General features: G+C 34.9%; 1 protein-coding gene across 2 annotated transcripts in view; it reads left to right on the forward strand.

The window, feature by feature from the left end:
• LOC144965261 (uncharacterized) overlaps positions 1-27,590 on the forward strand; it is a 34,623-nt gene that overhangs the window by 1,537 nt on the left and 5,496 nt on the right. For both annotated transcript variants that reach the window (XM_078900409.1, XM_078900410.1), the window contains exons 2-11: positions 3,387-3,450; positions 8,075-8,164; positions 8,438-8,540; positions 9,641-9,758; positions 12,574-12,629; positions 12,842-12,981; positions 14,591-14,686; positions 23,932-23,975; positions 25,088-25,161; positions 26,535-26,595. In XM_078900409.1, the coding sequence (XP_078756535.1) occupies positions 3,390-3,450; positions 8,075-8,164; positions 8,438-8,540; positions 9,641-9,758; positions 12,574-12,629; positions 12,842-12,981; positions 14,591-14,686; positions 23,932-23,975; positions 25,088-25,161; positions 26,535-26,595 (843 nt within the window). In that variant the 5' untranslated portion in view covers positions 3,387-3,389. The remainder of the gene's footprint in view (positions 1-3,386; positions 3,451-8,074; positions 8,165-8,437; positions 8,541-9,640; positions 9,759-12,573; positions 12,630-12,841; positions 12,982-14,590; positions 14,687-23,931; positions 23,976-25,087; positions 25,162-26,534; positions 26,596-27,590) is intronic.

Below are 27,590 nucleotides of genomic sequence, written 5' to 3' on the forward strand. Positions count from 1 at the left end.
TTCATTAATCAATTCAGTTGTGTTCAATGAGGTATTTTCTCCCTATTTCATGGCACTATCATTTGATGTTATGTTGAATGTTATGGATAAATAATATTCAAAATGTATGAATTTAAATTTGTCCCACCAATAAAAACTGAGAGAATATCTCTAACACACAGTCATTGGTGTATCAAAACCTGTCTGTAACGCGACTGATAGATACCCATTCAGAATGTCTTGGTCGTTACCTTTACCAACACAGTCTTTGTATCTTTCAACCCGGGCCTTTTATGATTAGATTTTAATTTGTCCCCATTAATAGTAATGCTGTTGTCTTAGATCATGAATTGATTAGATGTATTATTCCACTAATCAATAAACCAGATAGTTATAGTAAAGAACATTTATTAAATAACTTTACATAAGGTACATGTATACAGGGTGATGGTTGGATACAGAATGACTCCCAACAAGGTAGCCAGTAGAACAGATGCTAGTTATGAACGATACTACATTAGATAGATGATACAATTTAAGATACTTGAATACACAATAACTTTCATTCACAACAAGTACTTAGTGATGAAATTATATCATAACATTGTATCGTTACACTTACTGCATCAATTGACGACAGATATTTAATACTGTATTGTGTATGCAGCTCCACATGTGTTTATATTACCAATGATTCCACGTTTGTGATTCTTAGTTTAAACAAAATGCCTACAATTCTTTTTAATATTATTAAATTTGTGTAAAATTTATGAATTATTAACACATTGGTTATAAAATACAAACTTGATGTTTCAATCAGGGTTATTTTGTTCACAACACACTCACAGTATCAATGACCCAGCAATGTTTGACCTGGTATTTGCACAAGCATTGTGACTGGACCCAATGTTACCAAACTTGTCCCATTGAATTAAGTATAAGATGAAGGAAATGACATTCATCTTAATCACAGGAGACGGGAATGAAAAGTATGGATTGTTCATGAAGGAGATAGGATGTTAAAGCAACATTTTAATAGAGATGTTTGTTTTTGTTCATAACACACTCAAGACTGTTATGACACCACCATTTCCTCATCAAATTGTTGTATGTGAATTTACAACTTTTGATTTAACATTGTTTTTACTCAAGTAACATTAAATGACAGGCAGTGTAGAAGCATTGGAGCATTGTTTTTATCTTTAAGGTCCCTTGTTATTGTGTAGTAGCATGTAAGTACTTTAGATGTGGTAATTTAATTAATGCACCTTTTGTCACGTTAGACGACAAAGACGTCTTGTTGATTCCGATCGAGGATTCATAACACAAATGCTAAAAAACGTTGCTAAAAGCTCATGAAAGATGTATTGGACACATGAGGCAGAAGTTATTCAGATTTTTATTCTTACATTTTCCTCTCTAAAATCTGACATCATCTTGAAGTTCAATATATCTTTCTGAGTTATTTGTTTCTTAAGTATTGTTATCAATTTTTTCATTTTTTCTTACTTGCGAAAAAGGCACTTGAACCTGATTTAGTCATCAAGGGAGGTAATACAGAGGAAATTAAGCTCAAAATTGAAACAAAAACAGTAAATGTTGGTACTCATCCTCAAAATTATATTCCACAAGGGCAGTAACTCCTTCCAAATGCAACTCCAAACTTTAATATTGGATTGTTTGTTCCTAACTTGCTTCAACTTTGCTTCTTTGAGTAGTATTTGAATGTTCATTATTTTTAAGATATCGCAACTTCAAAATACTATCCATTGACAAGTAAGTTTTCAGCTTTCTTATTTGGCAATTACTCATATTCATTCTCCACTCCAAAGGGATTTTTGGGAAAAAAGTAGGTTATAGCATTTTGTGTACTGTGCATCAGAAATCTTATTTTATTCAGTAGTATTATAATATAAATGCACATATTAGCAATCAATTACCAATATGTATCGGTGCATGACATAATCAGTCGGAAGGTGAAAATTTTGGATTGCATTTTTTTGCATTTTCTGAAAGAATATGCTCACCAGAGCATTTTAACCTTTATTTGAAGTAAATCGGGTGATTTTTCATGAAGTTATGTTCAGATGTATGGGAAAGGTATTCCAACTTTTCTCAAATTTCATACTTTTTCAACTTGATTAGCTGTAAAAAATATTTAAAATTGAAATTAAGCTTTGATATTTCCTGAAGATGGAAAAATAGGGTTGATTTAATCATTTATGACAAGAACTCACTTATGATAAAAATTTACCTTCTAACTAAACTTGGCAATATCTCAGTTCAAACCCTTTCACCATCCGACTGATTATGTCATTCACTATTTATAATAGCTAAAATGGTTATCAAACATGGGTACAATTCAATGGTAAAAATGACATTACCGGGAGTGGAACCCTGTACTGCCCAGTTCGTTTCTTTCTTTTATCTAGAGGTATTAAAAGTGAAATAAATGCAAGCATAGAATAGAGCATTCCCAAGGATTCAGGATGTCCAATGCACTTCATAGTTCTTCATTTATTCCTCCAAAGTACCATTTGAAACTAAATTTCCATTCAATAACAAGTTTCTGCACTCTTACAAATGAATAACAATGTGAAATTGAATGTAAGCTTCAATTTTATAAACGAAAACAGATAATGTGGAGCATACATTCAATTTCACATTGTTATTTATTTCTTCGAGCTTCGAGCAGCAACATTTACACTGCACTCTTACAATAACCGCAACTGCTTATAACTACTTAGTCATGCTTTCGGTGGGCAATATGTGTAAAGGGAATAGTGCTAGGGCCAGAGGTTTTCTATGATTGTTTCCAATCCAGCCACTGACTGTTCTCAACATTGCCAAATAGTGCTAGGGCTAGAGAATTTCTATCATTGTTTCCAATTCAGTCACTGACTGCACTCAACATTGCTACATAGTGCTGAGGCCATAAGTTTTCTATCATTGTTTCCAATCCAGTCACTGACTGTACTCAACATTGGGCCAGAAGTTTTCTATCATTATTTCCAATCCAGTTACTGCTTGTCATATTTAGAAGAAGAGACGCTGTAAGTCAGAATCTACATTGTATCTGTAATTCTAATTTTTCATATTTTAGTGAGTAATATTAAGAAACTGACTTTTTTAAAAGAAAAATTTCCCAAGAGGATGAATTAAGAGAATATTTTTTTTATTATTAAAATGTTTTTTAAAAATCTATTGGGCGAAACAAATGGTCAACATTCTCTCATTTGAGTATTGGACAGTACAAATATGGTTTAATGTTGCAATCTAAAAAAAAAAAGAAGAAATATTAAATCAGATGCAAGGTAATAATTATGCCTTGTAGGAGTAGGATTCTAGGCAATGAAATAGTTCTGATCTAAAGAGAAATATTTTTTCTTTTCATTTATCCATTTTAGATAATGGCTTCAAGCAAAGACTATTCCATTGGTATTTTAGGTGTGAAAAAGCCACTGGACTGCAGTAAGTATAGAATGTGATTCAATATCATACATAATAGAATTACACATGTTTGTTTAAAGAGGCCAGAGGGCTTCCAAATAGGTAAAGAGTTACTTTCAGTTTATCATTATCTTCAAATTTTTGGAATATCATTTGTATTTTTGTATTGTTGTATTTGTCAATGGATATAAATTTTCTCAGTCTAATTTCAAGTGCAAAATAAAATATTTACCTGACAGTGACAAATGGTGCATATTTTGCACTGATGACATACTATTGTAGAATTTAGAATATTTTTGTCAACAGACGTTTTTGTAACACAAATAGGCATGTGGTGAGTTTCAATTTTTGATGTTAACAAAGCAAAACTCCATGTTGGAGTACAAACAAAATGCGATTTATAGTTAAGAGTGCACGTCATGGTACAGGGGAAAATGGAGGGCAAACAAAGAAGGGGAAGACATTGGCCTGGTTAAATAAATAACATCCTAGAATGGACAGAGATAATGGAAGAGAGTTATGTGATCCATCAACAAACTAAGGAAATGGGCAGACTTTTGTCATCGCAGAGTGCAAGCAGCCAACGTCAATGAGGACGATGCTAGATAGTAAGTAAGTAAGCACGTCATGATATTCATCATAGGTCAATTATTGTGCATTCGATTCATCTCTAATCCAGAATTTAATTGGAGCATTTCTTGTAATAATAATAATAATGATAATAAATGATGGTGATGATAATAATAACAATAATAATTAATAATAATAATAATAATAATAATAATAATAATAATAATAATAATAATAATAATAATAATAATAATAATAATAATAATAATAATAATAATAATAATAATTTTGTGCTGCAACTTGCAATACCATTCTTACAGAAGTCATGTTAGCAGTAGGGGAGAATGTGTCATGATAATCTACACCTTTAATCTGGCTATATCCTTTTGCCACATATGTTGCCTTATAGACATTGTTGTCATCTTTATCAGTTTTGATAGTATAAACCCATTTTCCTCCAACTGTCTTCCTGTTTTCAGGGAGTGGGACTAACTGGCATGTGTCATTGTCTTCAAGTGCTACTATTTCTTCTTTCATGGCTTTCTGCCATTTTTGAGCGTCTGGGCTTTTTAAAGCCTCAGGATAAGAAATGGGTACTTTGGAAGAGGAAAGAGTATAACAATAGTGTATAATACACTGCATAGTTTCACATTCATCATAAAACTCATTATCAGTCACCTAATCATCCAAGTATTTTGGTTTAGTTCTTTGTCTAGTGCTTTTGGTATTGGAATTTGGTAATTCATTTGTTTCATTGGTTTTGTCATTGTCCGAAACAATTGTCACAGACTCATGATTATCATTATCAGAATCATTTTGATTTGGATTTGGATCAGCACTCTGTTCATGTCTAAGATCTTGTTCCTCGTCAAAACTGTTGTCGCCAATGTTTTGCTTGTCATACAAATTTTTAGTTTCACCACTGTTTGTGAATTTCACATTTCTTACTCCTTTTACAATTTTAGTTTGAGGAAAATAATGTAGGTATGCAGGACTATGTTTGTCGTAACCGACAAAGATTCCTCTCTCAGCACAGTCTGACAGCTTTTTGGGATTTTGAACCATTGCAAAGCAAGTTTGGCGAAAAATGTGCATTTTCATTAGGTTTGTTTTTTTGTCAGTCATAGCTTCAAGAGGAGTCCCTGACAGTCTGGCATTATAACATTGATTTCTAATAATGGAAGAACACATCAAAGCATATGGCCACAGTCTGGCATTATAACATTGATTTCTAATAAAGGAAGAACACATCAAAGCATATGGCCACATGGGCCATGTCACTTAAGAATGCTTTAAATCCAGTAATTGCGTCGGCCTTGTTTTTCAATAAGTAAACACAAGAAAGACCGGTAACGTCATCTACACAAACAAGAGCGTATCGAAAATTATTATATCCAATTGGCTCTACGGGACCTGCAAGGTCAAGGTGAACCAAAGCTAAAGGCTCATTTGCTTTCTGTCTACGATTTTTGTTAACTTGATTTGTAATTTTTCCGAGAATACAGGTTTCACACTCGAATTCCTTGTGAGCATTGGTATCAGAAATTTTCATACCGTCAACGACTTTCTGTAGCAAAAATAAATCTCGAATGTTGCAGTGCCCTAGGGTGTTGTGCCAATCCCTAAGGGTACGTGTGGACGATTGAGTATTTTTGTCACTGGAGATTATTGATTTTAGGAAGTAAAGATTCCCAACTTGTGTTATTGGGAACTGTCCCTTTTATGGAGAGATTTGAGGAGCTTTTCCTGAAAATAACCTCAGCGTCGTGTTCCGTTGCTGCTTTCACTGAGAAAATGTCCTGTTTGAACGATGGAATGTAGAGGGCATTTCGGAGTGCGATTTTATACGTTGTTCCGTTTGCATCTGCGATAAGAATGCTGGCATCACCAATATTTTCTACGAGGTTGTCAGCTCAGCTACCATCTACTTATTCGACAGTATGCTTTTGCGTAGGGTTGAATTTTTCTGAGAATTTGAAACATTTTGATTTGTCGGTGATAATATGGGATGATGCCCCGCTGTCCACTAAGAGAGAATTTATTTGTGCCTATGCGTTAGCTCCTTCACAGTTCACATATTCAGATATTCTAAATGAAAATGAATGTCCATTCACTGTATCATTTTGGGTGTCTCAGTCACTCATCGATTTTGCATGGCTTCGACAAAACTCGGTATCATGTGACGGAGATTTACAATGCCTGCACCAACGTTGTTGATGTGATGATTTTGGCTTATTTTTGCGACAACATTTTGTATCATGTGTGGAATTTCGACATACACTACACCAATGTGGATGAGATTCATGTTGTTTGATTTTTGTTTCTTTTCTCTGGTCTTTTTCTCTCTTTGAACTTGTAGGTGTTCTGATCTGAAGTTTTTCAAATGCCAAAATTGAGCTAGATTTGAAGTTTTCACTAACGTTTTCAGTGTCTTCATCGTTTCTTAATGCTGTCTTAAATTCAGAGAAAGTAAGAGGATCATCTTTCTGAGTAATTACTGTTACGAAAGGTTTGTAGGTTCCTGGTAGGCCTTTCAGAGTCATGGCCACCAGTAATCCATCACTAATATTGTCTCCGGCTTCACAGAGTGATGCTGCTGTTGTTTCAGCTCTTATGATATAATCAGTCGCGGTTTCATCAGATTGTTTTAGCAGTGAAGTGAGTTCTGTGTATAGGGTGATTATTCGTGGTTTAACCTTAGGTCTGTAATGGTTTCTTAAGATGTACATTGATTTCCGGCCATCATCTTGTGCGTCTCGAATAATCAGAGATAGACTACGATCGTCTAAACATTGTACTAATTCAGCAAAGATTTCTGCATTTTTGTTTACATCTATGTTTACATCATCATTGGTATCGTGCAATTTTTGTAGTCTAAGATAACCCATAAACTTCACCTTCCAAAGGTCGAATTTTTGTTCATCACCGTTGAAATACAGGCAGTACCTGGGCCCATAACCAGTTGAGGCCATGTTTAAGTTTGATGGTGGTAGAGATGGTAATTAAAAGGAATATTATCTTGGATTATATTCTACATCTATATAAAAGACTCAACAACCCTTGTTTTTGTTCTTGGAGGAAACACGACAGAAAGGGAATCGCAAGTAGCTTTCTTTTATTAATTCAAAAACAAGGAGAGCTCACAGAGCATAAGGGAATTAACTCATAAAATTAGTAAATGAATTATAAGATCAATAAGTCAACAACAGTAATAATAATAATAATAATAATAATAATAATAATAATAATAATAATAATAATAATAATAATAATAATAATAATAATAATAATAATAATAATAATGATAATAATGGATAGATAGATAGATAGATAGATAGATAGATTGTAAGGAACCCTTTTCTTCACAAAGATGACTAAATCATTATTTTTCATAATAAATTCACTTTCAATATAACTGTGTCTTAATTTATTATAAGTATACGTGTTTTTTTTAAATTTCAATAGGAGAAAGCTGAAGTTGATTTTATTTTTGAAGTTGAACAGTTTGCAACACTTTGAGGATATTTCAGATCTTGAGAAAAGGAGGGTGGTACATAACACATAAGGACAGATATATAGATTTAGAGTTAAGTGTCTGGACTACGCTTGTGTAACAAGTACTTAAGAAAAAGTAATCAAAGGCACAAACGTAGAAGACAGCAGTAATCTATTCCTGTGCAAGGCCTGAAGCCCTCTGAAGTTTCACATGGTCACCAGCACACAATCCCTTCCAATAGGAAAACACTCAGATGCAATTACATAGTCATAGATAATTTGAGGACAGATAAATATCATGGAAATTTTTCATAATAAATTATTTGGGTTTGGGAGATGCAGTTGGGCTAGAATTTTTTACTCAAGCATGTTGTGGCAATAATCAGGCTCATTCTCCTCCAAGTTAGATTTTTGAGTAGGACATTGACTGTAATACCGATTTTATTTTTTTCTGTCTGTTCATTTGTTAATGACGAGAAGAATAAAAATGATTTACGATTATATTTTAATGTAGCCGTAATTATTTAATTCAATATGCCTGGTCTATAAAATTAATGCACTGATTTCTTTATCATTCAAGGTTGCCAAGAGCTTTTATGTACACCTAACATTGTTATGAATGGATGGCTTCGTAAAAGGGCTCTCAGAAACAAAATAATCACCATGAATTGTAAGTTTTAAGATTCAAAACCCCCTTGAAGCTTATGACTTTTTATTTCAATAAGAAACTTATAAATTCAAATTCAACGTAGAAAGGTTGCATATATTTAAGGTTAAATTGTGATTATGATGTTGATTTCACACATTTTACAATAACAATTAAAATGTTTATTTAGACAAGTTTGGAAAAACAAAACAAAAACAATTGGATGTTTTCTTTAATGTATGGTTTTTGTCAAAATAGTTAGAAATTTTTTGCATATACATCTTTATTTAAATCCAGGGCCTCAAATGTATGTGATTGTTGCAAACCAGTGCCTATATTATTATTCGAGTGAAACTGCTAAAAAACCCTCTGGGGCCATATCTTTCTATGGTTTCAATAGGTAAGTGCCTTAAATTCTACACTTTAAATTTAATATGTTCAAATTCAACCTATATCACTTAATAATTCATAAACTGTAATGTCATCGAAAAATAAGAATAAAATGCGTTCATAATGCTCGTCAATAAAATGGACTACAGCTCTTAAATTTTCTGAGATTAACAGATATATCACTTCCATTTATTGTGTACGTTTAAAATTTTAAGCCAGTAGACTGAGATGGGGGATACTGCCTCTTCCTTATCAATCTCCAGTAAACTATGAGGAAAAAGAAAGAAAAAATTCTACTTTGTCTTGGGCACTAGTCAGTTCAAGTAATATATTAATGAATAAAAGAAAGAGGACATCGAACTTTGGTTAATTGAAAAACAAAACAAAAACTTTTGAAAATATTTTAGTTGTTTAAAAATTGGCCTTAGACATCAAGACATGTATTCCAAGTCAAATTCCATAAGATTTGCAAAAAACACACAAACAATTAAAAATGAAATAAATCAGATCATTATGTTTATTATTGCTCTTTTTTTTTTTTTTTTTTAATTTCTCTATTCCTTACCCGGCTTTCTCTCTTTCTTTCATTCTTACAATATTAACAAGAGAGAGGCAGTTGTGCAAGTTGTGAGGGTTGTGATTATTAGGGTCTCTGCAGTGAATAGGATATTGTTGTAGTGTCATCTTGTATGTATGTGTGTGTGGGTGTGAGTGTGTGTATCTATGCATGGATGAATGGATAGATGGTTGGGTTTATGCATGTATAATCGCTTTGAGCACATTTAGTGGAAATTGCGCTATATAAACCTCAATTATAATTATATATCTATAAGTGGTAGTTTATCCAAAAACCTATTGTAGTGCGCTCAGAGCCCTCTGTTTATTTAGGGGTAGATGCGCGGTATAAATGTTCATCATTATTCTTATTATTAATAATGTATCAAGTAAAGTAATTCTATTAGAAAATTAATTTTTGTAATGTAATGAGGCCACAGTTGGTTTTATTATTTTTTAGATCTACTGAAATAAAACTTTTGAAATTTTCAATAAACCTTTTTTAATGTGTCTGTAAGATGATAAGAGTTTGTTAATGACAATTTTTTTTTTCAGAATTTGTCGAGCACCTCGAGTTAAAGTGAAGGATGTAGTGTGGGCATTTAAGCTTGAACATATCCAACCCAAATTTCATTCTCTGTATTTCTCTGCTTCTTCTGAAAAGGATATGATTGTAAGTGAAACAGCTGAAAAAAACATGACCTTTCCCTTAATTCCCCAATGAATTTGGCTATAGTCTCAATATATTACATTCTTGATTTGTGATCACCAAGTCAATAAATAAAAATACTTTGAGGTTTAGTGATGCAAGGAGTCTGTTAACATGATCTATCTAAAATTTTTATAGTTAAAAAGTCTCAGTACTCTTATTCTTTGACGATTAAAAAAAAAAAAATCTATGCACATTTTTCTCTCTTGAAGTCTTCTCTTTTATCCGGCATTTTTGTCCGCAGCTAAACTCCACATATGACATCTTTTGACTATCCCATCATCTTCCCTTTTTTTTGGTGCTGGAATATTAAAAAATGGATGCATGTACTGTCAACCTCCTAACAACAAAACAATTATTACAAACAGAATCTCAGAACAGCAAGTTATTTTGTAATTACTCTGATGTTGATCAAATGATAAATTCCACAGACTGTTCTTTAGAAAGTATGAGATTTTAAAATTATTATTTTTACTTCTATGTTTGATAAAATTACTTAGCAAACACATCTCCATTGTCAAAATCTGAATTAGAAACGTCTGGGCAGAGAACTGCTTTGAGTTGTATAATGCATACCTGCCTATTATTACGGACCGTCCGAAATTGTTACGGAAGTGTAAGGACAATTACGGACTTTCGGAAATTGAAGAAATATTACTGATACAAATGGTCGCAACGTTAAATTAAAAATTTTTTTTTTTTCATTATTTACCGCATGCTACAATAAAAAATCCCAATGCCTCGTTGGCTGGCGATGAGTGACGTCATCGACTCGACATGGAAACTTTACCCGTAGACACAGTGCAGTGTCGAAAGTAGGTCATCAATAAGCATATTATTATTATCGCGGGGCCATTGGCAAATAGTAGGCCTATATAACATGGTAAGTTTATTTTACATATATAAAAGGGTATATCTATCATTATTTTTGTTTGCTTTAGTATTACTGAAATTTGACCATTAATTACTGATGAATTTTGTATTTCTTACTGAATTTGAAATTTTCAAGTAGGTATATATAATGTCTGAACCCCGAGTTAAATTGAATTGACTTTACTTATTAATATTAATACAGTGCAACCTGTGGATAATGACACCCCTAAATAACGACAATCCCTGGACAGCGACATTGACCTCTGGTCCCGATTTTTAAAATATATGTTATTAGTATTAAAAAACCCAAAATAGTGACATACATTTTAATAAAACCCCTGTTTAGCGGCATCGTTATAACAATAATCAACAGTTGATGCCAATGCTTGATACCCAACTATCGTTTTGTCTCATACTCTTAACCAATAAGAAACCCTATTTTTTTCCTCCCAATGAGATCGCTTTGTTACCGACCAATCAGAACACATGTTTACTACACTGCGTGGAAACAACACTAGAGCATATGGAACCACAGCAAAAGAAGTTTATCAGTGGATGGAACTCTCAAGGGTTCATTAATTTTCCCTGTTAGCCACCTGTCTGAGGCAGTGGAGGTTAACTGATATCAGGCTATGCCGTGTCCAGTGGGTCAACTATAGATATTTCTAGTCTTATGATATGTTGGAATAGTGTGGAAAACAATAACAGCCTCTTTCTTTTTATTATTTTCATTTGGGAAAAGTTGAGTGGAGCAGACACTTATGTTGAAAGTGCCAAAAGACAATAGAGAATAAAAAAATTTCACGGTGAAGGGGGCTCGACCTTTCTGGTACGACAATTCCGCCTGGCAGAGGACAGCGTAGTGCTACTGTCAGAGTGCCTGCTCAGCTCACTTTTTAAAATTAGAATTCACCCTTATTACCAGAGCTTACTCAATGTCTCAATCATTTCCATGTTATATGTTTGTGTTGAGAATATGGCTATTAAACTTAAATGCTGGCTAACAAACTTCGCAGCGCTTGTGTGTTGAACCCATGACCTCAATAAGTCAGGGAAAATGGTTCAAGATAGACACAGAGTTTGATACCACTTTTTTTTTGGAGTGGTGGATAGCTCTGACATTAGCGCTACCCTCTCCACGGCCAGGCAGAGTTGTCATTCCAGTAAGGTTGCAGGTTCGAACCCCCATCAGTGGAAAATTTTTATTCTCTATTGTCTTCCGATACTTTCCTACTCACTTCATTTCTTGTTATTTTCATTTGAAAATTCAGTTGCTACTCTAAAAATCAGTCCAAATTTGATATTATTGCAGTTAATTCCAAGTTGTTTTTTTGTTTGTTTGTTTGTTTTTTTTTGGGGGGGGGGGGGGGGGGGGGAGGTTAGTATTGCAAGATATGGATCTACTAATTTACTTGTAAATTTTGGTGCTGCACTTAAATAAAAATTTTGGTATTCAAAACTCATGAGCAGTATCGCTTAATTTTAATTAGAATCTAAACTAGATCAATGTTCTTGTTTAGTATCATTGGCACTTGATTTATTCTTAGTTTTATTATTTGGCATTCCAGTACTATTTACAATCAAAACAATGACAATACACATTGGAGAGTGAAAGCGTAACTGGTATGCCTTTTGTAAGCAGGAGAAATACATGTTCAAACTTTGTTGGGATGTGTCTTCTCTCAGGCACTGGTCTGCACATTGTACTGTTATATATTCACCAATCTCACCACGCCCCCTTTTTTAGCCATCTTGAAAACCCAGGAATAACAACACCCCCGGATAACGACATAATTTTCCGGTCCTGGACGATGACATTATCCAGGGGTTGCACTGTATGTTGATAAGTATTTGTTTATCAGATGCGTTTATATTTTTAAGGATTTTTTATATATGCTCGTAACAGAAATGGATGAGGGTAATCAAGCGTGAAATGTTGTCAGCAAATGGTAAATCCAACTGGTGAGTTGCCTTATTGTTACCCTTTTTCTAGCTAGATCATATCTTAAATCATGGATCCACACTATCCTATGACGCTTGTGATTTTCACTTTTTTTCTTTCTTTTTTTTTTTTTTTCTTGAAAACTTAATCTGGTTCTGAATATGATTGAAATCATTTTAATAATTCTAAGTTTGTGATCGAAAAATGATTAATTTTATTTCTTTCAAAATAGCACCACGGGGGATTCCCAATATGGGGAGTCAATTGCCTCTGAGGATTCATGGGGCTCCTCTGACTACAATTTTCTTGAAAGCAGCATTTATGAAGAACCTGTTTGCAGGCCGCTGTCTATGTGTACAGATATTGGCAAAGGTGAGGAGTGGAACTGCATATTCTGTCTTTTTCTATAATTTTTCTACTCTTGTACTTTTGATCCTCTTTTTCATTCCCCTTCTTCTCCCCTGTCTCCTAATCACCTCCTGCTCTGTCTTCACTTCTCCCACTCTTTCAATCTTCTCTTTCTTCATCTTTCATTAATTTTTGTTTCTCTCTTTTCTGCATCTTATCCTCCTTTTTATAAAAAAGGTTTCTGGGTGATTATGGGTAACAGTTGACATTTTCCAAATCAATACAGCGGAATAAGACAATTATGCCATTCTGTTCCAGTTTGGTTCTAAATAAATTTGAAGTTTGTAGTACAGCATCATCACTTTTGATTTTCCAGCTGCCTAGTCCTGCAATAACTTGTTTTGTAAGCAGTGATGATAAATTCCGCGGATCTACGGAATTCCGGGATTTTCTCAGAATTTTCCCACTGATTTTGCCGTGTCAACCATTTTCCTCTGATAAAAGCTCAGATCAAGTGATGGATCCGAGAAAAAAAAATCACTATCATGTCTTGTGTCATATTTTTGACACCTGTGCTCAGTTGCATGAATTTTGGTGACACTCCCATTTTTATGGCGTCAGTCTAGACAAACTGACGCCAGATGTCAAAATTGAGATAAAGGCAATGAATGGTCGAAAAGGAATGGGGTGGGGGTAAATGAGTCTAGATTTTATTTGTAAATGGGACAAGAGTAGTAGTACAGTTATAGGTCCGTGTAAAAAGATAATTATTATAACTTTCCCCTAATTAGAAAAAAAAAAAAAGCCCCATCAATTAAACTACTCTCTCTCTCTCTCTCTCTCTCTCTCTCTCTCTCTCTCTCTCTCTCTCTCTCTCTCTCTCTCTGTCTCTCTCTCTCTCTCTTTTTTTTTTTTTTTCCTCATTCTTATCACTCTCCCTCTCTTTCACTCTTTCTTTGTCCCCCCTCTCTCTCTTTCTGTTTCTCTCTTTCTATCTTTCCCTTATCCATATATCTCTCTCAACCATTCTTCTATCAATCGTCATGTTAACTTTATAAACGTCATCTGGTTATAGAGAGATGGTATTAGTTTACTATTTTTACCTTTGTCTTTACAATGTTTAACAATTTTAATTTATTAAAGATACTTAAGACTTATTTGTAAGATCTGTAACCACCGGATACAGTAACAAAGATAAAGAAAGTAAAAACAAATAATTTCAGGCTTTTTGACCAAAAGTTAATTTTAAATCTCTTGAATAAAAGGTATAAAAAAAAATCATACTAAGGAAAGGACAATTCATTAAATATTTACATAAAGTAAGTTATTCCTCTGCTATTAAGAATAAATATACATCAGTAGATGTAATATAATATACGAAACCATGGCATTTTATGTTATGATTTTGTTTGAGTTTGACCGATGGACTGATACATTTTCCTACTTTTTGACAAATGGCTATTATCATCACTGTGTATGGTTTTTCATCCATGAATGAATAAAATCAATAATTGCAAATGTCAGTTTGTTTTTATTTGAATATATCATACATTGTTGTAAGTTTTGTAATCTTGATTTTATTTTGATTCTATATTTCTTATTATATATGTTACACTTAACATTCTTTATTTAGGTATGTCAGATGATAGTGATTATGAAGATGGTGAAGATGTCAATTCAACTGATCAGTTTGAACCTCGAGTGCATCCAAGTGCTCCTGTAATGTCAGGTGAATATTGATTCTTTTGACAGTTTGAAATTTGTCCTTAAGAAAGCTAAACAGGTTTTGATCTTTAAGATGTGCTTCTTCGTTTTTATAAAGGTGGACGAAATGACTACCAGTATATGAAATGTTTTTAGAAAGAAAAAAAAAGATGACTATTAGTTTATCATTTGCTATAATCTAGGTGTTCTAAGTTCTAGGTCGAATAGCCCAAGTCACTTCCCCTTTCCTTATGGGCCTACTCACTGGCCCATAAACGAAACTAGGAGTCTAGCCGGTTTCAAAATTCAAATTGTGTGTTGATTGTCCCTTGTTGTTTTTAATCATTTTGTGCTTGGATTTTATCAAATTTGTTTATGTTTAATGGAATATTGTACAAGTGTGATATTGCAACTTTGTTGTTTATTAAAAAATCCATTTAAACTTTTCATAACTGTGAATCTTAGTGGATCAGCTGTAAACATTCAAACTGTGCTGTTTACAAACACGAAAGTCAATGAGCAAAACTGTTTGCTGTTTTATTGTTTTTTTTTCTTCTTTTTTTTTTTTCTTTTTTTTTTTGTAGAAAAAGGGTGTGAGGGGTTCTTTTATCCTACTTTGTTTTCGCCCTTTCTGGTGGTTTTTAATTTTTACTTTAACCACGACAATACTAGGGCTTGGCTTCATCGAAGTCAATATTCCTTTCGTGATGAATTCAGTTAGGTCTGCAGTTATTAGATAAAAGTAATAGGAACTGCAATAGTAGAAATTATAGAGTTAAATCTTACGTTAATCATCTGTTTCACACTTACATCCAAAATATTTTGTAAAATTGAGAAATTAGATAGATTTATTAGAGAATAAAGATGTCAATGTGTTGCATGCCACACAGTATTTCTTTCCTCATAGAACAATATATTTTTAAAAATTTTATTTTTCGCAATACGTAAAAAAATTGACAATGGAATGGAAATTTTTCAAACTGTTTAATTTCACATACTCATGCAGTGATGCCAAAACTCTGGTTTCACCGGAAAAAACTCTGTCATCGGAGCAAAAATTCTGGGTCCGGGCAACTTCCGTCAATATTTGGTGACGTCATTTGTTCAAGGTACCCACACACCCCATCACCACCCCACCTCCAACCACCACATCATCATCACTGCCACTGCTATTACAACCAATCATCATCATTACACTACTACTCACAACCACATCACCTAAATCATCATCACTACCACACAACCACCACCACTCACCACAACTCATCATCAGTACCACAACTACTACTACAAACTACTACACACACATCAATTACACTACACATACTTCTGCAACCACCACCACCACCACATCATGATATTTACCTCTACTACTACAACCACCACACCACATCATCATAACTACCACTACTACTACAACCACCAACACCGCATTATCACTACCACTACTACTACACCACCACCACCACATCATCATCATTACCACTACTACTACTATAACCACCATCACCACATCATCATCACTACCACCACCACCACCACATCATCATCGTTGCAACTACTACTACTACTACTACTACTACTACTACTACTACTACTACTACACTACTACTATCACTACTACTACTATACTTACATACCACTCAACACTCTACACATTCACTACCACTACTACTACAAACCACACCACATCATCACTACCACTACTACTACAACCCACCACCCCAGCACATCATCACTACCATTTCACTACAACCACTCATCACCACCACACTCATCACTACACATACTACAACCACCCCACACATCCTCACGACCACTACTACTACAAGCACCACCACCACCTCATCATCATCACTACCACCACTAGTACTACAGCCACCACCACATCACCACTATCACTTCTACTACAACCACCAGCACCACATCATCATCACGACCACTACTACTACAACCACCACCACCACATCACCACTACAACTACTACTACAACCACCACCACCACTACTACTACAACCACCACCACCACATCATCATTGCATACTACTGCAACCATCACCACTACATCATCATCACTACCATTTGTACTACAACCACCATCACCACCACATCATCATCACTACCATTTGTACTACAACCACATGACACCACATCATCATCACTACAATTTATACTACATCACCATCACATCATCACCACTACCCCACTACAAACCACATCACCATCACCATACCACACTACTACAACCACCACACCATCACTCATCATCACTACCACTACTACTGCAACCACCACCACACATCATCATATTTACCTCTTCTACTACAACCACCACACACCAATATAACTACCACTACTACTACAACCACTACCACATCATCATCACTACCACTACTACTACACCACCACCACCACATCATCATCATTACTACTACTACTACAACCACGACCACCACATCATCATCACTACCACCACCAGCACCACCACCACATCATCATCACAGCAACTACTACTACTACTACTACTACTACTACTACTACTACTACTACTACTACTACTACAAATCTACCACCATCCATCATCACTACCACTACTACTACAACCACCAGCACCACATTATCATCACGACCACTACTACTACAACCACCACCTCATCATAACTACCACTACTACTACAACCACCAACACCGCATTATCACTACCACTACTACTACACCACCACCACCACATCATCATCATTACCACTACTACTACTATAACCACCATCACCACATCATCATCACTACCACCACCACCACCACATCATCATCGTTGCAACTACTACTACTACTACTACTACTACTACTACTACTACTACTACTACTACTACTACTACTACTACTACTACTACTACTACTACTACACACTACCTACATCTCATCATACACTACTATACACCACCGCACACATTATCATCACGACCACTACTACTACAACCACCACCACATCATCACTACCACTACTACTACTACAACCACCACCACCCCAGCACATCATCACTACCATTTCTACTACAACCACCATCACCACCACAACATCATCACTACCACCACTACTACAACCACCCCCACACATCCTCACGACCACTACTACTACAAGCACCACCACCACTACTACTACAACCACCACCACCACATCATCATTACCACTACTACTGCAACCATCACCACTACATCATCATCACTACCATTTGTACTACAACCACCATCACCACCACATCATCATCACTACCATTTGTACTACAACCACCATGACAACCACATCATCATCACTACAATTTATACTACATCACCATCACATCATCACCACTACCACCACTACTACAACCACCATCACCATCACCACTACCACCACTACTACAACCACCATCACCATCACATCATCATCACTACCACTACTACTGCAACCACCACCACCACATCATCATATTTACCTCTTCTACTACAACCACCACACCACATCATATATACCACTACTACTACAACCACTACCACATCATCATACACACACTACTACTACACCACACCACACATCATCAATTACTACTACTACTACTACACACATCATCATCACTACCACCACCAGCACCACCACCACATCATCATCACAGCAACTACTACTACTACTACTACTACTACTACTACTACTACTACTACTACTACTACTACTACTACTACTACAAATACTACCACCACTACCACATCATCATCACTACCACTACTACTACAACCACCAGCACCACATTATCATCACGACCACTACTACTACAACCACCACCACATCATCACTACCACTACTACTACTACTACAACCACAACCACCCCAGCACATCATCACTACCATTTCTACTACAACCACCATCACCACATCATCATCACTACCACCACTACTACAACCACCCCCACATCATCCTCACTACCACTACTACTACAAGCACCACCACCACTACTACTACAACCACCACCACCACATCATCATTACCACTACTACTGCAACCATCACCACTACATCATCATCACTACCATTTGTACTACAACCACCATCACCACCACATCATCATCACTACCATTTGTACTACAACCACCATGACCACCACATCATCATCACTACAATTTATACTACATCACCATCACATCATCACCACTACCACCACTACTACAACCACCATCACCATCACCACTACCACCACTACTACAACCACCATCACCATCACATCATCATCACTACCACTACTACTGCAACCACCACCACCACATCATCATATTTACCTCTTCTACTACAACCACCACACCACATCATCATAACTACCACTACTACTACAACCACTACCACATCATCATCACTACCACTACTACTACACCACCACCACCACATCATCATCATTACTACTACTACTACTACAACCACATCATCATCACTACCACCACCAGCACCACCACCACATCATCATCACTGCAACTCCTACTATTACTACTACTACTACTACTACTACTACTACTACTACTACTACTACTACTACTACTACTATACTACTATACTACTACAAATACTACCACCACTACCACATCATCATCACTACCATACTACTACAACCTCCAGCACCACATTATCATCACGACCACTACTACTACAACCACCACCTCATCATCACTACCACTACTACTACTACTACAACCACAACCACCCCAGCACATCATCACTACCATTTCTACTACAACCACCATCACCACCACAACATCATCACTACCACCACTACTACAACCACCCCCACACATCCTCACGACCACTACTACTACAAGCACCACCACCACCTCATCATCATCACTACCACCACTAGTACTACAGCCACCACCACATCACCACTATCACTTCTACTACAACCACATCACCACTACTACTACAACCACCACCACCACATCATCATTACCACTACTACTCCAACCATCACCACCCCATCATCATCACTACCATTTGTACTACAACCACCACATCATCATCACTACAATTTATACTACAACCACCATCACATCATCATCACTACCACCACTTCTACAACCACCATCACCATCAGATCATCATCACTACCACCACTACTACAGCCACCACCATATCATCATCACTACCACTACTACTACAATCACTATCACCATCACATCATCATCACTACCACCACAACTACAACCACCACCACCACCACCACCACATCATCACTACCACTGCTACTACAACCACCACCACCACCACATTATCATCACGACCAATACTACTACAACCACCACCACATCATTATCATCACGGCCACAACTACTACAACCACTATACCACCACCAGATCATCACTACAGCTACTACTACAACCACCACCACCACCATATCATCATCACTACCACTACTACTACAACCACCAACACCACATCATCCTCTCTACCACCAGTACTACAATCTCTACCATTAGGTTTTGGCGCTTTACTTCATTTGAAATAAGGAAACTTTGGGATTGTATTTGGCAATATGTTTATGTATTATAATATAATTCTAATCAGTTATCTATTTAGAACTATACCATATGTAAACATAATGCTAAATACCATTCCAATTCCTTTTTCTTGTGTGCGGAAATTCCTCTTTCGGCATTTAAATTCCTACGAGTGGTGTCTGAAATTCCTTTGAGCCAAATCTAAAGTTGGCGTCTCTGCTTATGGCACATTTAGATGTATAGACTTTTCGTACATTGTCTGACGGATTTTCAAATTGTGGATAATGGACTAAAACTCATGAAAACTGAGCGTGTAAACAAGGAATTTCAATCTCGTCTGAGGGATGTGCACCCAAGCTCCTGATATCAGGAGCCGCCTGATATTTTCTGTCTTCGTATTGACAGATCATCATGGGTGATTAGTTTTCACTTCAAACTGCAGAAGGGGGTCTCTCTTTATTGAGTGAGTGAAGTTCACTTATTTATTTGTGTCTAGGTGTCTGTGTGGTATGTGTGTGGCAGTGCAGGCCTGTAAATCTTCCGTCTATTGTCGGATTTCCGACAGCATGATTTTGCTCTTAAGTGCTAATATTTAAAAAAAAAAAATAATAGTAAAAGTAAAATTCGTAACGTTAAAGAACAGAACCAATAAAAAAGAAAATAAAAGACTTTATTTCGTTCCTCGAAAAAAATAGATTTTATTCCATTTCAAATGCCGACTTAAAAAGAAAAAATTTCAATTGTCGCATCAAACACATAACAAAACTTGCCATCTATCTGTTAGCTATAATATTATCATGCCACCTACACGCGCTTCACGTGGTGTATTCGCTGCCTGGTTACTGTGCCACAGTCAGCGCGAGAGAGGTCGCGAAGTTTGCACGAGTCGTCTTCACACACACACACATCTAGTCAGTAAATAACACACGCACAGAAGTGTGTCGAACCGGACCGGAAGGTTTCTCTCTATTTTGCTACCGACACACATGCATATCTCCGGTTCTTATTTCTCAGTCTCTATATTTCTTTGGTTCCATCCGGATGTAAGACGGAAAAAAAATAATGCGAAATAATGATTTTTCTTTGAAATATATATTCTTCTTCGAAAGCTCTCACACGACCGCACCACCACCTCCTCTTCTTCTTCTTCTTCTTCTTCTTCTTCTTCTTCTTCTTCTTCTTCTTCTTCTTCTTCTTCTTCTTCTTCTTCTTCTTCTTCTTTTTCTTCTTCTTCTTCTTCTTCTTCTTCTTCTTCTTCTTCTTCTTCTTCTTCTATAAGAATTAATCCAAATAAACGAAAGAATCAGCGTAAACATTTAACACAAACAGGAGCGAAGATACGCAGTTTCCTGTGTCATCAAGCACGAGTTACACATCATTCAAAAGGGTAGGAATTGTTCTCTTCCTTTCATTTTACTAACTCAGACCTGGGCCCTCAAATGATTGGGATTTTTTTTTTGGTACCATAAAATAAGGACCTCGTTATAAATAAGTAGGGGAAAGTGACATGATTTGACTAGTCAATTGACGTGTCATATCTGTGTTGTGTCCATATTTTTGTCCTGTTGTGTCTATTTTCATGTGTTCAAAAAGTTCCGACAATTTTTTCACCAACCATTTACAGGCCTGGCAGTGGTGTGTATGTGCAATATCTTTACATCTAAACGCAACTTCTCTCGTCGACATATGTCGATTCATGGTGACTCACATCCACGGCGTCTAATCTATGTTTGTCGGACCATGTATGAAAAGTCTGTATGTCTAAATGGGCCATTAGGGAGTTTTTTGTATTATAAATAATGAGAAACACAGGGACAAAAATAAATTGGTGTGTGATTGTTTCTTCTCAATCATAATCATAAGGCAAAGCCTTGATAATCATAATCTTAGGCTCTTAAATAATTAACAAAACTAACCAGTTTACAAAAACAGGATTTTTTTGTGTGTGTATCTATCCCTCAAGTTAATAAAATAAAAAGTGGTAATGATTGTTTATTTTAAAAAGTCGGAGCCGGAGTCTATCCCGTTTTCAATAGCAGGCAACTAATCTATAACAAAGTACATTTTTGCCAGATCTAATAGACCCGTTACCCAATCACTGCTGGGTGGATAGGCTGGTCAGCCTTGGCCTCAGTCCTTTTCATGTGAAGCAAGTGCTCTACCAACTGAGCTATCAAGACCCTCACTAAAGTAGACATGACAATATTTAATTGATCTTACCCCCCCTCTCCCCCCTTTAAAAAAAAATCGACATTTAATTATTACATATTAAGACTACGATGCTGTTTTTGAAACTTTTGTAAAATACATGATATGTTCTGATCTGATTAAAGGTACTTAGAGCCTCCTGCATAATTCCTGCAAGATTAGTTTTGAAATCTTCTTAACTTCACACATACTCACTATAGAAAAATAAATGACTTAACTCAAATTAAAACTGGTTCAGGTCATAAATGCTATGTATGCAAATCTAAATAATTTATGAATTTTCAGACAATAAAGTGATGGTCCTTAATCAGACTCCATCACAGATTGACTCGACGCTTTTGTTGTTGTTTTTTTTTTTTTAATTGGTGGATCTATTGTTGTAAAGCATGAATAGAGGTTGGAGGTCCAGACATCTTTACTTTTCTGATATAACAAGATGTGTATTTGATTTACGTTTTTGTTCCGTTCTTTAAAAAACAAAACAAAATGCAAGGTAATATTTTATGTTCCTTTGCCTCTTTCTCAAGTTATTTTGAAGAACATTCTATCTAAAACTGAAAAGACAATATCATTTAAATATTGTCTCCATCAAAATAGGAAAATAATTCCCCATAAATTAAAATGAAGATGTTTCCATTTACTAGCTTTGAAATGGATTTTCCCTGGTCATCTTAACTATTCTCTTTATATTTCTTTTGTTAGCGAAATTTACTCCATTGCATACTGTTGTACTGCAAAATCTATGTCGTTTTGCAATACTGGCAAAAAGTAAATAATAAATTTCATGTGTTTTTATCATATCAGTCCTTTAAGGTCTATCATTCTTCGAAATAAACACAAGTGTGAGCCCTTGGTGTTGAAATAAAATGTGTGCCCTTCTTTCAAGCCAAGTAAAGCGTATTGGGTAATAGTAGTGCCGTACTTTGTGACTTTGGTATCTAACAAAAATATGGTAACTTCACTTTTTTATTGTGAATTCTGGGATTATTGTTGTTGTTTGGATATTTTTTGCAAAATATATAAGTAAATACATCTTCCACTAAAGAAAAACATAGCGGTATGAGTTTAGGGACGTCTGTTTTCTTTTCTTTTTTTTTTGTACCTTCACCACCCGCCCCCATAAGGAAAGTTAAAGTGATTCTTGATCCCAGACTGGATATTCAGACGTCGGCTATAACCAAATGAAAACATTGCCTCAATTGACAACAGAGACGATATTATTATTATTATTATTATTATTATTATTATTATTATTATTATTATTATTATTATTATTATTATTATTATTATTATTATTATTATTTTAGTCCATAACCTTTCTTCATTGCCACTTTTAATCCCCTGGGTTTATGGTCCCTCTGTATCCATTACTTAGAATGAAACATCTGGGTTTACTTCAGGCCCTGGCTTGGATATTTCTCTGAAAAGGACTAATTTTTTATATTATCTGATTCTTTCTGTTTCTGTTGTTTGTTTTTTTTTTGTTTTTGTTTTGTTAGTTTTTTTTAAACCAAAAAATGATTTCCTTTTTTGAAAAAATATTTCAGAATATGATACTGGTTACAGTACAGAAAAACGTGTCTCAAGTGAAGTAAGTTGTGGCTACATCCCATTTGGATTTAATAATATTCTTTTTATTTGTTTTGGGTGAAAATCCCCTAAAGACAAGGGGGGGGGGGGGGGGGGGGGGTACATTAGTGTGCACCGTGGGTCGGGAGTACTAAATAATAAAAAGTTCCATCTTTACCACCTCTTTCATCCCTCTATCTGTTTATGGTGCCCTCTATATCTGTTATGAGATACCTGGGTTTACTTCAGGTTCTGGCTGGGACATTTCTCAGAAGAGGGCACATTCAGATGATTGTTTTGAATTGTTATTATTTATATTATCTAAAGGCAGGGGAACATTAGTTTGCACCCTGGGTCGAGGGTACTAAATATTAAAAACTTTCTTTACTGCCTCCCTTCATCCCACTATAAAATGTTGCCCTTTTCATATGGCTTTGTGCACTGATCTGGAATGGGACCATTTGGTTTTTGACAAGGCTAAGATATTTTGCTATATTTCATATTTTGCTAAGAGGGATGCTGTCGGGTAAATATTTATTTTCATAAGAAACGATTTTTTAAAAGGCAATTGGATATATTTTATTGAAGCATCCCTCATGTTAGCAATTCTGTGCTAGAGACTAAATATGGGACTTTCAGATGGTCTTATAAAGACGTACAACTAGATTGCGCATGATATATTTTCTGTTCCCTGTCCGAATCAGGGCCTTCAATCTTACTTGTTCTTGAGTGCTTTTAAGAACAAGTCCCATCAGTTTTTTAAACATTTTCATTATATTACTTCTTACAAGGCATAAAATGACCTGAAAGTGTTGTAAAACCCCTAGAAACAAAAGCATTTAAGAGTTTTTAGTCAGGTTTGGTTTTATTTTTCAAAATTTCCTTTTCCGGTTATACTTTTTATATTGATTTCTTAGTCAAAAAGATTAAAGTGATAAAGTTATTATTTATTTTCTCAATTTTGAATTTTGTCATTTAAAAATGAAGAACTTTTAACAGTTTAAAACTGTTTTCTAAAAACTTTATCTGTAATTTTAAAGGTTACATTTTGATTACATTCTACATAAAATGTTGCTGACCACATGCAATTGTTCTCGAAATGGCTTTAACAGTTTCTTCCTTTATTTTTTTTAGCGTGACCGTGCTGGAACTGGAAATGACTACTGGAATGCTGTCAGGTTTGATGGTTCCAAATTACAAGCATCTGAGTAAGCTTTATTGAGTTTTGACATATTTATATTTAGAACTTTTCAATTTTTTATCACTTTATATTGAAGAACACATTTGAACAAGCAATAATATTGGCATGAGATAATGATAAATTCAGTTGTTGATTGAGATATCGTGAGAAAAAAAATAATCAGAAAGAAGATTGAGGCATATATTATTCAATTGTGTGCCTGGCAAAAGATGGCACATGGTGATTTTAAAAAAAAATCAATTTATTACATATATTACGTAATAAAAGGCAGTTAAAATTTTTTGGATTTATTAATACATATATGTACACCTTATCCCGAAAGCAAAATAGAGAAAGTCACATTTTAAATTCCATATTAACAAAAGGTAAAACTACAAAAAATCAAATATTTAACAATTTATTTGATTTTGATTTATTTTAGCCTTTTTAAAGAACACAAACAAAGCTATTGTGCCACTTCCCCCATTTTTCCTTCTTGAATGTTTGGCAAGGGAGATGTATGATCTCTGATCCTGAAACCTTTATCAATATATGGCCGGATATCATTGTATAAATACCACCGTCACATTGCATCTTATCAAATGATATAAATGGCAACTGATCTATTGGTGGAAGAGAGTCTACAAAATCTAAGTTTGTGGATTCTTTGAGTTTCAAAATGCCAGCTCCTCCTGAGAATGTGAAGTGTTAAAACATTTTGATCAGTATAACTTTCCTTGTGAATCCCAGATCTTTTATAATTAATGATCTGAATATGTTTAAATATATGCCTTGCGATCTATCTTTTGCTACCATGATATTTTTGTTTATATTTGACAGTATATTTGCTAAAAAGGGAGCTCAGTGTTACCTCATTTTCATGCTAAATGATCAATAACTTTTATGTTATTCTTTTAAAAATTTGAAGGAATTTATTGGAATATCTGTCCATAATCGTTCCATTTGTGTATTTTTGCTGTATAATGCCTCATATTTTTAATTTGAACTCAAAATAGGTCAAACAATATTGTTGTCAGGAAGCTGGTTTTGTATACTAAGATGTTCAATCACTCTCGCTATTGATGGATCAAATTTATTCATGTTGAATTGTTACAGGTTGTGGAGAAAATATTGAAGAAAATGGTGTGCAACATGTAATATTTCATTCAAAAAGTCTTATTAAGGAGGGTTTGGAAATTATACTTCTCTATTAAGTTTTACTACATATTTTTATAGAAGTTCAGTAAAGTTTTGATTGGTTTTAAAACATAATGAATCAAAATATTTCTAACCATTTTTGAGGGGTGAAAAATAGCCATGAGAGGGTCCTTCATTATCCTTTTATTTTGCCATTTTCTTGATATCAGCACCTTTTATCACTTTTTTCTTTTCAAATTTCAGGATTATTGCGAACATTGGTCAAGATGGTTCTTATTTAGTCAGGAAAAGTGAGGATGACTCGGTAAGTTTGAATTGCAATCAAAATATAATCACTTTTTATTTTAACATTGTCTAATTTGGGCTATAGATGGTCTTTCAGGTTTACAAGTAGTATAAAAAAATAAGGTAAATGAGAATAAATAAAAATAAGAAAACGTTCAAGTTATCCTTGTTTACCCTTTGATTGTGATCATTGTGAATTAGGAAATGGGTAAATAAGAAATTGGCATAAAGCATCCATTGTTATACAACTTGTTTTTGTACTATTAGTTATATCAAGATAAGTTTCCTTTAATTGCAATTATGTCAAAGGGGGAGGGAGGGGAGGGGGGGGGGGGGGGGCGGTTGAGACTGTTATTGTATTACCCTCGTGGTAAAATGCATTTATCCTTTTTTGTTGTTGTTATTGTTGGTTTTAATTGCTTTTTTATTTCTCTCATTATGTATTATTACTTATTCTGCTGGTGCTTGAGCAGCAAATAAGGTCTGTAATGTTATTTTGTATTTATTCTTGTTGTGCAAGTGCTTCATTTTGTATGTCAAGGTGGGTTGGGGGGGGGGGGGGGTGGGGAGTGGTTGTTTTCCAGCAAATGAATGACTTTAGTGCATGCACCTTGTACTGTGCCACATGTAACCACTTGTTAAACAAGTGAAGAACTTTTGAAATCAGTCCAATCTTCAAGTTAAAGCATATTGAAGTAAAGTGGGAATATGTGCTAACATTATCCTCAGATATGATTAGAGACCTGATGTCATTAAGTTCGGAACCTTGATGAAGAATGGATGCTTTTCTCATGTCCTAACTCTACCCTTTTCAAATTTGAGGGGAAAAATCATTGTTTTCACACAGTTTGCTTAATCAAATATAGGCACAATTTTTTTCTTGAAAACAATGCCCTCATATCCAAAAAAAATCAGTACCAGAAAAGGAGTACACTCAAACAAAAAAGAAAAATAATGAATTAAAGAAACAAAAACAAAAAACAAAGCAACTAAGCAACTATCCATTTTTTTGAT

This window comes from Berghia stephanieae, chromosome 2 (assembly GCF_034508935.2).
Source record: "Berghia stephanieae isolate SIO BIC M18660-M18661 chromosome 2, UCSD_Bste_1.3, whole genome shotgun sequence".
NCBI classification, from domain to species: Eukaryota; Metazoa; Mollusca; class Gastropoda; order Nudibranchia; family Aeolidiidae; genus Berghia; species Berghia stephanieae.